The sequence below is a fragment of the Sardina pilchardus genome, chromosome 15, assembly GCF_963854185.1.
Source record: "Sardina pilchardus chromosome 15, fSarPil1.1, whole genome shotgun sequence".
NCBI lineage: Eukaryota > Metazoa > Chordata > Actinopteri > Clupeiformes > Clupeidae > Sardina > Sardina pilchardus.
Genome location: NC_085008.1, coordinates 14,692,419 through 14,703,901, shown reverse-complemented (window position 1 = coordinate 14,703,901; position 11,483 = coordinate 14,692,419). Strand labels below are relative to the sequence as shown.

General features: G+C 43.1%; 1 protein-coding gene across 2 annotated transcripts in view; it reads left to right on the top strand.

The window, feature by feature from the left end:
• Window positions 1-1,302: 1,302 nt before the first annotated feature.
• Window positions 1,303-11,483, top strand: part of arhgef18b (rho/rac guanine nucleotide exchange factor (GEF) 18b) — a 52,615-nt gene continuing 42,434 nt past the window's right edge. Inside the window, exons 1-10 of one of the 2 annotated variants that reach the window (XM_062555842.1) lie at window positions 1,303-1,369; window positions 4,711-4,832; window positions 5,088-5,608; window positions 6,553-6,664; window positions 6,907-7,033; window positions 7,524-7,575; window positions 7,989-8,033; window positions 8,432-8,506; window positions 8,635-8,743; window positions 9,036-9,237. In XM_062555842.1, the coding sequence (XP_062411826.1) occupies window positions 1,345-1,369; window positions 4,711-4,832; window positions 5,088-5,608; window positions 6,553-6,664; window positions 6,907-7,033; window positions 7,524-7,575; window positions 7,989-8,033; window positions 8,432-8,506; window positions 8,635-8,743; window positions 9,036-9,237 (1,390 nt within the window). In that variant the 5' untranslated portion in view covers window positions 1,303-1,344. The remainder of the gene's footprint in view (window positions 1,370-4,710; window positions 4,833-5,087; window positions 5,609-6,552; window positions 6,665-6,906; window positions 7,034-7,523; window positions 7,576-7,988; window positions 8,034-8,431; window positions 8,507-8,634; window positions 8,744-9,035; window positions 9,238-11,483) is intronic. The other variant, XM_062555843.1, reaches the window with a different exon arrangement.

The window sequence follows — 11,483 nt, the reverse complement described above, 5'->3', positions numbered from 1 at the left end:
GTTTGACAGATTGTGAACACTATCACCTAAGTGTTACTGGAGTCTAAGAACAGCTACATACTATGAAAAGCCAAAAGAGAACATCCAGAATAGATTTCAACTTTACACAGTCATTTGGCACCATACGCCTGGTTACTTCAATTCCGGTCTTGTCAGGCAATGAGGAACTGACAGAATCGGTAGGTTCAACAGCTGTAGGCATGGAGAGTACCCTACATTTGCAACAGTGAAATGTGTTTTTGTGGAACATGGTAAAGTATGGCTCAGGTATTTATTCACCTTGTCATTTGTAAGAGGATATCTATGTATAGTGTTGGAAATGTTGGCGTTGTGTTTTATTTTTCTTTGTAAAATAGTAATAGTAATAGTAGTTGTAAGTAGCGGTCCTAACTGCAAGGCAGGTTTTATAGAGGCATCTCTTGCTTATGGTGCACTGTGTTGTGGTTAAGGTGCTGTAACTCTGCAGTTCTGAGGTTGATTGTGTTGTACAAACGTGAAAATGGTTTCTGTTTTACACAGCTATTACTGATTGCAAAACACAAGAATCTGATCTTATGTAGTGTTAAGTCTTATAACATAACAGGACATGTTTTCTTCACTGCTGTCAAAGGATTTAAATGGTTGAATAATGATGGAATTATCAAGAGTAGGCCTACTTTGTGGTGAAAAAACACTTAATGTTATAAAAGTGGTACAGAGTTTGTGCAAAAATGTAAGCACATTTTCACACAGAGAGTTACTTTCAGGGAGCTCCCTGCAAACTAGGTCATATGGACCATGCTGAATGAAATAAAACCACTACCTTCCTCAACAGGCCTACTGTTCTACTACATCCGTTCTCATGAAAAGTCATGCACGCTATACTGTCTATGACACAACATACAGTAATGCAATGGGCAAGAACTTACCAGCAATATCACATTCACGCTCCTGCTAACTACATCACAAAGGCACCATATAGAAAGTTTGACTGCCGTTATCTGTGCCTCCTCAGTCTTTGCTTGACTTGGTGTTTTCCCCTCTGCACTTCTTAAGTCCACCCTCCTGCCACACCTCTTCCCTCTCTCTCTCTCTCTCCCTCTCTCTCTCTCTCGCTCTTCCACTCTCCCTCTCCCCTGCTTTTCCATCCCTCCCTCTCACTTGCCTTCTATCGTTGCTGTCAGCCCAAGCTATGGGGCTCTGGGTTTGTACTGTATCATATGTTAGATAATCCCTCGCTGCTTGCCTGACCCCGCGCTGGGACTCTCTCCGCCTTGCGCTCGCTCAAGTTGCTTCTCGGCGAGTTCAGCGGCCATGGCGGACTCCCCCTTGAACAACTCCTGGCCCTCTTTCTCCAAGCTCTGGATGAAACGGTGGTCCTTCAAAAGAGGTATATTGTGCTAGCCTTTTCTGTTCTGCTATTCGTTTTTGTTTTGTTTAGAAACTCCTCTCTGGCATATGTGCTATTGCTGCTGAACATTCCAGACTGGGCCAATGTAGAAACTCAATTCTCTATGATTTGATCTTTATGGTATTTGTTTATAATGGACTCACAGGTGTGGTATTACCACATTGCTCTTGTGTCCTATATGGCTTACTGTGTTCTAACACAGTGTATATTCATTTCATAGGATTTTTCAGTGACTTTCAATATCAAGTATTGAATCTTTTTGATTCAAAATAGAACCTTTTTGTTATTGTTTTATTTACTATGTTTATTTGTTTACAACAACCCAGACAGCAGACAGTTGCATGAGTGGTATCATGAATTAGGTTATTTCAGTATATTTCGTGTATTCACACGTTTGTGTGAAAATGTTATCAGTCATCTAGCCATCAGTCAGTCATGACAGTCACAGGAACTATTTTTCTCAACTTTTGAAAACAGTTTTTTTCTTCAGTTTCTGTGATGTCATGGCCAAGCCACTTGATTCTCAGCACGCGCTAGTCATTACATTGTGTGGGCTTCTCCCGAGCTTCACTGAACCTGCATGACAGATGGGAACGACTCTGGGAGGCCCTGTGTGACTTGAGCATGAGCTGTGGTGGTGGTGCGGGTGGAGGAGATAGCAGACCCCATGACGGATATGTGTGACATGGGAACAGCTGTGTCTCGCGTGGCTCATCTCCCGTGTCAGTCACCCTCTGGGGCTGGGCACTCATGTGCGTTTCACACTGACAGAGGTCACCCGTGTGTGTGTGTGTGTGTGTGTGTGTGTGTGTGTGTGTCTGTGTGTGTGTGTGTGTGTAGGTGGGTGGGTGGGTGTAGGTGTTTCTGTGTGTGTGAGTGAGGGTGTGTGTGTGTGTGTGTGTGTGTTGGATTTCCTTGACAGACCTCAAAGAGGAAGTGGCATTCAGAGGTAACTGACAGTTGTTTTGTTATGAGAAGGGCCTTTGCATTTGATATGTCATTTTTGCTATGATGGGATGCCAGTGGAACTTTTGTCAACCATTTATGTACCAGTAATCCAAGTGTTAGAACACTTATGCGTGTCCTTTTGTCATTGCTAACCTTAAAAGCCTATATTGTGAGAAGACATACTGTATCTAAGCTCACATGCAGATCTCATTATATCAATATATCATTATATATTGACTATTTGCCAGGCTTTACCGTGCTTCAGTTTTTACTTTATTGTAACGTAGTTCATCTGCTTTTTCAGTTTATTTTATAATACGGTTACATGAATGCCTCAAGGATGAAATAGTGGAGCCATGTTGCCCCTGAGGTTGACTCAGGAACAGCCTGTGCAGTCTGCCCGTCGCCCCTTGTAATCCTGTTAAATAAGCTTCTGACTCACATAACTTAATGATTTGTGTGGCCAGTTTGCTAACCTGTGGGGTTTAAACAGCTGGGACCTGAAGTCCTCTCCAGGGCTGTGTGGGCAGCCACAGGCCAGGCGGAGTGGCAGCAGCAAGCATGAGGCCTGGCCCCACACTGGAGACAGCTTGGGAGGCTCTCTGTTTAACTTTCAGCCCGCCACTATAAAGTGCGGCAGGCCGACCATAAAAGGACGCCCAAGCATAACAAGCATCTTGGCGTTATGGGTTTACAAACTGTATAACTAACGCAGTTTGGACACAAACAATCTGCCTGTACTTGGACACGGCCGCTTCAGCAGCAGCACACGTGATTTACATCTGAAAATACGGCGGCGGAGCTACTGTCTGCGTATTGTTTAGAGAAGAGCATCTTTGACGGTCTGGCTTGGGGGTGCGAGGCACAGGCCCTGGTTTATAACAGCCGCTGATCCTTGGAAGTCTGCTTTCCATCCCCGGCCGGGCTCCTCTGAATGGGTATAATCCCGAGCTGAACTCATGGCTCCCACCCCACAGCCCTACATGTCTCTTGCACAACACTGGGCTCTGGCTCTAGGGCTCCTCTTGACACTTGCTGTACACGACACAGAGGGGACCTCAAGCTAATCCCACAGTGTTGCTGGAAGAGATTATGTGTTTGTTTTTTATTTTAACAATGAGTAATCATTTATTCTGCTATTTTGTCTTTGTATTTCACTATTTTGTTATGTGTTCATTATTAGCCTATTGTAACAATGAGTAATTTGTTACAGTCATTAACAAACACTTAATTACAAATATTAGATTGAGTTTTTCCTGCAATCACCCTAAAGTCTGGCACAGACCATAATAAAATGGATTAATAAAGATTATGTTGCCTGTCCCAACAAATGCAACTAAAAAGAACTTATGATTAGAGAAGGATTTCATTTTCATATTCAAGCACAATTTGGAGCTTTCCGTTTCTCTTTAAAATGATGGGGTTAATTTGGACCTTTTTCCAATTTAGTTGCCAGGGACAACTGCCATTCTGCCATTTCTGACGTCATGTGAACTGCAGAATCTATTAATGCGATGGCAGCAATAAGGAGCTTTTTCGGCGCTTATTCTATAAACAAGCCCTCTCCCCCATAGATGTGCAGAGGTCAATGCTGAATCCAGCTTCCCATGCTAAACAAACAGGCAGCAAACTAGCTACCATTTCTAACAACAAACCCAAGTAAGCCTGAATAAACAACTGTCTGTTCCGACTGCGCACAAAATACATCATCTGATTTTCATTTACTGTTAGAGTGTGACTAACAGTGTCCGTCTGCTAGCGTGTGGTTACAGTGCCCCAAAAACAAACAAACCCTCTGATGAACAACATACACTGTTATGGCCTAGATGCCAGCCATAATGTACGCTGATTGAACGCTTAAGGGTAGAATGCGATTCTGAATAGGTTGTTGATATTTTGAGCAAAACAACCAATCAAATTACACCCCTCCCTTCCATGCTCCTGAGGCAATGTATTGATTGGCTGGAATTGTTTGTGACTCGGCACGAGCCACTATGGTTGTTTCCCATCTTCAAGCACCAGGGCAGCAGAGGGAGACTTGAGGTTTTTTGAGTGCTCAGAGAGAACACACAGCTGGACGATTGTGTGCCGCGAGGAGACGTTTTTACTGAGTTTGACAAAAAAAAAAGAAAAGTGTACCGTCTTAAAATTGTGGACTCTACCTTTAATCCATGATCTCACCAGCCTCAACCTTTACCATCTGAGTATGGTTTAGTAGAAAACTCCTGCAGTGCTGTGACCTTAAAATCAAGAGCAGATGCTAATGTTATTTACACTTGGCAGCCACAGTACTGGTGAGTTTACAGTGAGGTTAGTGTGTAAATCTGAGTGTGTTTATTGATCAGGGTCTGGTGTGGGGTTTTGTTTGGCAGGGTCGGAAGGTAAGCCATGTGCCCCACCTGCAACCCTGGGCTCGGGGACAGAGTCTTCCTCCTCCCTCTCCCCTTCATCCATCGCAGAAGATGTTTTCTTCACTAGCCTGACAGAGGAACAGGTAACAAAAACATTCAACTTGAGCACAATTTATTTCTCAAAACTGTGTATGTGCATGGACTGTATTTGTCAACAGTGATTGTATTTCCATTGTAATATTGTCCCCTGAAATTATTCCTTTTTAATGAACCACAAAATTAACCTTCCATACATGGTTCATCATATGTTTGAGTCTTGCACTACAAAAAAACTAATAACCTGTGATGAATCCGTGAGCTGACCTGGTGGATAAGTGTAGCTTTGCCCTCTGTGACAGAGTCCCAGCTCAACAGAGAGTGACTATGAGAACCCAGGGCAGGACGTGGACAGCAGCACAGAGGACCTCCTCAATCTCGACGCGTCTCTGAGAGACTCCGAGTTCTTCAGGGACCTTCAGCCCGAGCCTGTGACCAGCCAGGGGCCGCCCACCACAGCCCTGTCCATCGTCATCACCCCCGTAGGCGAGCACACGCTCAACCCGACGCTGCACGTGTACCAGATAGTGGACCAGGGCTCTCGTACGACAGACCCCGCAGCGTCCAGCTACGGCCAGCTCAACTGGCAGTTCAGCAGCAACATGGAGCAACAGCACAGCGACGCGGAGGAGCCCACCGTCACGGTCAACACCACGGTGCAGCTGGGGGACCCCGAGGCCCCTGAGGCCCCTACGGCCTCTGAGCCCCTGGACTACTCGGACCCAGAAAACCCAGACAACATCCCCATGCTGGTGCGCTCCATGTCCACGTCGCGCAGACACAGCTGGGGGACGCCAGTGTCCCCCATAGACTTGGGTAGAAGGTGAGGCTGGTGTTGTTTTCATGTAAAGCTCTAGAGATTATTTACAGCCCTCATTGACACAGTGACGTTTCGCTGACACAAATTTATGCGAATGGCAGAATGTTATAAGTTCGTTGAGGGTGTTGGGGCCCAGTATTTTCCGATTGGCAGATAGCTGTGAGGGTGGTTATGGCTTGTTTACATCTGTGTGTGTCGCGGGTGAAAACACAGGCACAGTGCTATTATTAGACCGCGCAGCCTCATCTGTGAGGCCAAAGAGCTTCCTTTTTTATCGCTGTGTCAGAAACAAATGCGACACAGAAGCTGTGGTCTGCTACTTGTACATATAGGTGCTAAAACAAGATGGCTGCAACTAAAGTTGTCTCCTCCTCCACATGAAAGAAAGACACCCCTTGAAATGACACACACGTATCAAAGTTAAGACATAAACAATTATTTTGAATTCATGTTCAAATTACCATGGTTCACATTTTTGATCACACAATGTGAATCTGTAACAGAGGTGTAATGAGTTCATCAACTGGATTCATTTGAATTGAGATTACTGGTTCATGTACAATATTTGTTTCTTTAGCTGTTAAAGGTGTAACTCTAAGCAATGTTATACGGTTTCTAAGCTAAAACATGTTTTGTCACATACTGCAAACATCACCTCTTCATCCTCTAGCTGCCTGTGCCCTGAATACACTGCCTATGGACAGCCCAGGCTCCAAAAACAGCAAAAAACAACAAAAACAACAAGCCTGGACCATAAAAACATAACAAACTTTGCCAGCCAATCGTCAACAAGATGCATGTTTAGGAGAGTTCCGATTGCACAGGAAAGAGGGGGAGGGAGCAGCGAGCTCGCTCTCTATTTTGATGGAACGTCAACAGAAGTGATGTTACCCAACATTGCTTAGAGCACCTTTAATTAATTCACATGAGATTTCTTTGGATTTTAGACTTAGCCTGGACACCTCCGGAATAGACAGTGATGGGGAGTCAACACACCACCCGCAATTTGTTTTCCCAGTATGCCCTGAGGACGTTGGAAATGACACTGCATTGCAGGAGGTTAGTCGTTAGAGATGTCAACCACTTTTTTTTTCATGATTCATGTTGAAATTAATCAAATGTACTAGATATTCTAGACAAATAATTTATAAGAAGCAACCAGATACCGAAACTCATCCAGGTTCCTATGAGCCCATATAAAAGCCATAAAATCCACCATCTTAGAGGAGCTCTTTTGTTTTTGACGTACAATCTGCAAATTAAATCTTAGGCACTGTCCAATGGATTTATTGTTGTTGTAGGAATCTGACAGTACTGGGAGGACCCTGTGTGCAAAGTCTGACATGCTGGCATCAGATGAGAGGTCCAGGGCAGCACGTGTGTCCCGAATCCTGGAAACTTCAAGCCAGGCTGCCAAGGCCTCTGGAGGTTAGTTCTCACCGCAACCCTCCTCACGCCAGCCCAGAGGACTGAAGGCACCATACAACTAGACCTAGGTTCTGAGGTCCTGGCCCTTTAATCATATTTATTATCATTGTATCCACTTATACTTTTGAAAAGTGTTCACCCTAAATGCATTAAGTAAGTAGTAATTAAGTATTAAGTACTCATGAAGTTTATTTAAATACACATTGATGATCATGAATCTATAGCTATTATATTCTATTAGAACATCATAGTAAAAACTGAGCAATTTCTTCACCCCAGAAGAACTTTCAACCCATAAATTGTGTCTCACTGACAATGTGGATTTAAGATAGAGATTTCTGTCAGGACTCAGATTAAGCACTACTGTTCAGGTGGTGTTTACCTGTCACAAAGAAATGTGTTTTATATGCTGTACAGACATGGAATGTGCTATGATTGTTTCTCTGAACTATTCCATTACTCTCTCTTTGTCTGTGCCAATGATACTCAGAGGAGCAGGACTTAGAGGATCGTCTCCAGTCTGAAGAGGGACAAAGTCACCTGTAAGTCACATGAAAACACAGAGGAGCATAAACCACTGAAATGCTGGAAATGTGTTTGTTGTTTTGGACGATGACCCTGTGACCTTTTCTATGTCCATGACGTAATGATGACACCCGATTTGTTCCCACCTAAACAGAGCAGCCTCGTCTGTCTCCTTAGCTGCTTTATCAGCTTCTCAAAGAGTTCAAAAGCAGCAACCCTGTAATGTTTAAAACTCTGTCCAAGGAAAACTCTCCTGTGAGTCAGTACCGTCCCCCCACAACACACACACACACACACACACACACACACACTCTCTCGCTCACACACACACACACACCCCTCCGTCCCCATCCCCCTACCCCTCCTCAGACAGCAGCCCGGCAGTGTGTCCTCCTACAGCCACTCTGTCTCCCTGTCTTGTTTGTCTTAGGCTGATGGTACAGAAAGTTCTCCAAGAGCTTAAGCAGTACCATGGGTAAGTACATGTAGGTGAGGGGAGGAGAGCTTGCTTGCTGTTGCAGTGCCAAACCCCCTTTCCACTCCCAACTGACTTGCTGGCATGGGCAATACTCGGCACTGGTGTGAGCAAGACTGACTATTTGAAGGCTGAACTCCCAAATGGCTCTACTTGTTGTTATTTTTGACAAATCATTACAAAAGTATTTGAAAAGACATTTCAGAACCATTTGAGGGTTCAACTCTTCCGCATGGTGTGATTTTATGGACGAGAGCTTGTACTTACACTGTCAATTACTCTGAATTAGGGTGTGAATTTCTGGCTGTTAACAGACTTGCCACCTGAAAGATGCTGATAAAACTATGTTTCACACAAGACCTATGAAGTAATAAAGTTCCCTCTGGTCTTTTCGGCAGTGCCAAGTCCAAGAATAGGAGCTCTGACCAGAAACCGTGTGGAAGTGTCACCTGGTATGAATTCCTCTCAAATGAGTAAGTCAGTTCTGAATTAAAACTTCTGTAACAGGAGATTCTGATTTTTCTTATGCTTCCCTTGAGGGACTATTTGTGGTTTTGTGCCTGTCTCGAAAAAACATCAATCCGTCCCCAAACTCCCACAGACCTGAAGAGGAAGAAGAAAAGACAGAGAAATCAGAGAAGGGTACAAAAGTCAAGCGGACACTGAGCTCGCTGAGGAACCGAATGACCGGCTCGTTCAACAAAGACAAGGTGAGAAACCAGTATGATTACACACCATGGGACATTATTGCGTGGCTGTTCGGGTACACTGACCTCACTTCCTGAGTGACACAGTCATCTTTAAAGCTCGTGTTAGGAACTTACTAAAGTTCACATTGCTGTTCCTTTATCCATCAACATCCACTTTTGTCATTAGGTGACACTATCTAGCTTCATCTTTGTTGTCCATATATTTGTGCACAATGTAACTCGACCAAAGCACAAACTGCATTGTGAAAAATATAGGGTTATGATCTCACTTTTGCTGTCTTTCTTTCTACAGGGTAAGAATCGGGAGAAAGAGAGAGAGCAGCAGAAAGAGAGGGGGAAAGAGAGGGAGAAAGACAGAGAAGAGAAAGAAAGGGGAAAAGGGCGACGAGGCAGCACTAGTGGCCACCAGCTTGTGCCTGGCTCGTTCTCCACCTATGCCACCTGCTCACTGTGCAGCAAGACTCTGCAGGGGAAGCATGGCATGCAGTGTCTGAGTGAGTACCACAACCCGCATGCCAACCCTCACGCTGGCACACCCCAGCACTCCTCCCCACTGTGCACTTGCTGAACTTGTAGTGTACTAAGAAGTATGATTGTACGAAGTATGTTGAAATAAATGATGGAAGTATAATTAAATAATATGATCAGATAGAGTGGATCATTTTCAGAGAGCACAAAGCCTGCCATGGTTTAAGACATTGAGTTAGTTGAAATTCATTGATATACTTCCTCCTTCAGAAATGACAAATTTGTATGGTTTTGTATGGCTCTGAATTGGAAGATTTTTGCTTTCTGAACAAAGGTCTGTCTATGGTATCACACTCACATAATTAAAACCTTAGACTGCATCACCTGACTTTCACCAGTATAACGATCAAATCTGCCAATCAAACTCACTGCTTTTAAAAAAACAAATGGTTACATGATCTTTGCCATCTTATTTGTGCTGAATGACGATTGCATGGAAATTAACTGAGTGCTTAAAAGAAAGTGTTTTGGATCACTGTATGATCTTTTGCTACTCTCTCACACAATTTTCGGGCACACTGTCATCAGCCTTGAATGTCTGACCAGGCTTCTGTATGTTATCACTGATCAGGTGGCGTTTGTCTTTCCTTCGACCTGTGCATTTCATGTGCTGTGCGACTGAGCTATCATAGAAAGCATAACTCATTCAGCATGGGTGTTCTCTCACTATTAACTAAGAGGGGCTAGGGAAGAAGAATGGAGAATTTGATTTCAGTCACATGGTCTGAAGTCTCTGGAATGCTTAAAAAGATCTGTTGTGACTCTTGAGTCCCGTGGTTATAAAGAAAGAGGCTCTAAAACATAGCTTCAGCTTTGCACAGAATCCTGCATGCACACATACATGTGGGTTCAAATAACCTGTTGTGTTTGTAGAATTGTGACCATTCCACTGACATGTTGAGTTTGAGCAACTGTGATATGTTGGGAGTCAGGTATAGTCATGAAATATTCGGAGACCACATCATTCGCTCCTAACAAATAGGATGTAGGAAAGTACGATATTATCCACCTTACCCAGGGACAACAGATGTAAATTAGCTGTATAGCGAACTCTGGTACAAGACTTGAACTGTATGTGGCCACTGGCAAATAAACTAATAAGAAATATAAAATAAATTAATATCGGTAGGCTATTGGTATTGGCACACAAGAGCTTAAGAATTGTGTTATCGGCATTGGCAGATATGAACATGAACCCTAGAACCATTACATTTGTTTAAACAGGATGAGGACTACATTTTCATTTGAAAATGTCATACTGTACGCCAAATTGTAATGATTTCTTTATTTTTCACAAGTAGAGTGTTTACATTTCTTAAAGTAGACTATGCATTTAGGGTAGAATGAATGACAATGAAAGTTGAATATCTGTGTCTGCAATAACTAGGCCTTATCACAATGAGAGCAATATAAGGCTAGCTCTAATATAGGAGAGACCCTTTAAAGAAATAAAAACAATGTGTAGTATATCACAGTATATCACAATATATTTTACAGTATACACTTCTGCTTTTGGTAAAACAGTCTTAAAAATAAAACACGTTGTATAGTGTCATCATAACACAATGATTTGCATAATCATCAATTTTGTTTTTCTTAATTAAGATATTCCTAATTAGTTTGCTTTCGTATAGTTCTAGAACACAGGCCTAGATTCAGAATATTTAAATAAATGGATACATTTGTACATTTCCATGTGACAAACCAATAAACAGTAATAATTTGATATGTAGGCTAGGCCTAGGCATATAGGCTACCATAGACTAGGCTATAGCCTAATACATTTTTGGTTACTGTGGACCCTGATGACCCCATAATACATTTTTCAATATGGTTTATGTACTCACATCATGGCATGATAATCCATTCGACTAAGCTTCCTCTGTATCGAGCAGTGCATGTGTCTTCAGTCATAGGCTACAATGTGATGAAACACACACTCAGAGCACACATAACTCCCGAGCGGTCACAGCACTGTTGGGAAATATGATGTATGAATGTTTAAACCGGACTGCTTACCAAACAAGTCGTCCTGATATATCTCTCAAAGCTGCATGCATTCAGAATAGCCGAGAGCTACTTTGCCCCCCGATTGTTGAACACTGTCCAGACTAGCGCTGCAGCAGAGATGTGTTGAAAGGGGAACACCATGAGTGGAAAGCTTTGAAGTAGGCCTAGATTAATTTGTTTGGGGGAGTCTCACATAGATATC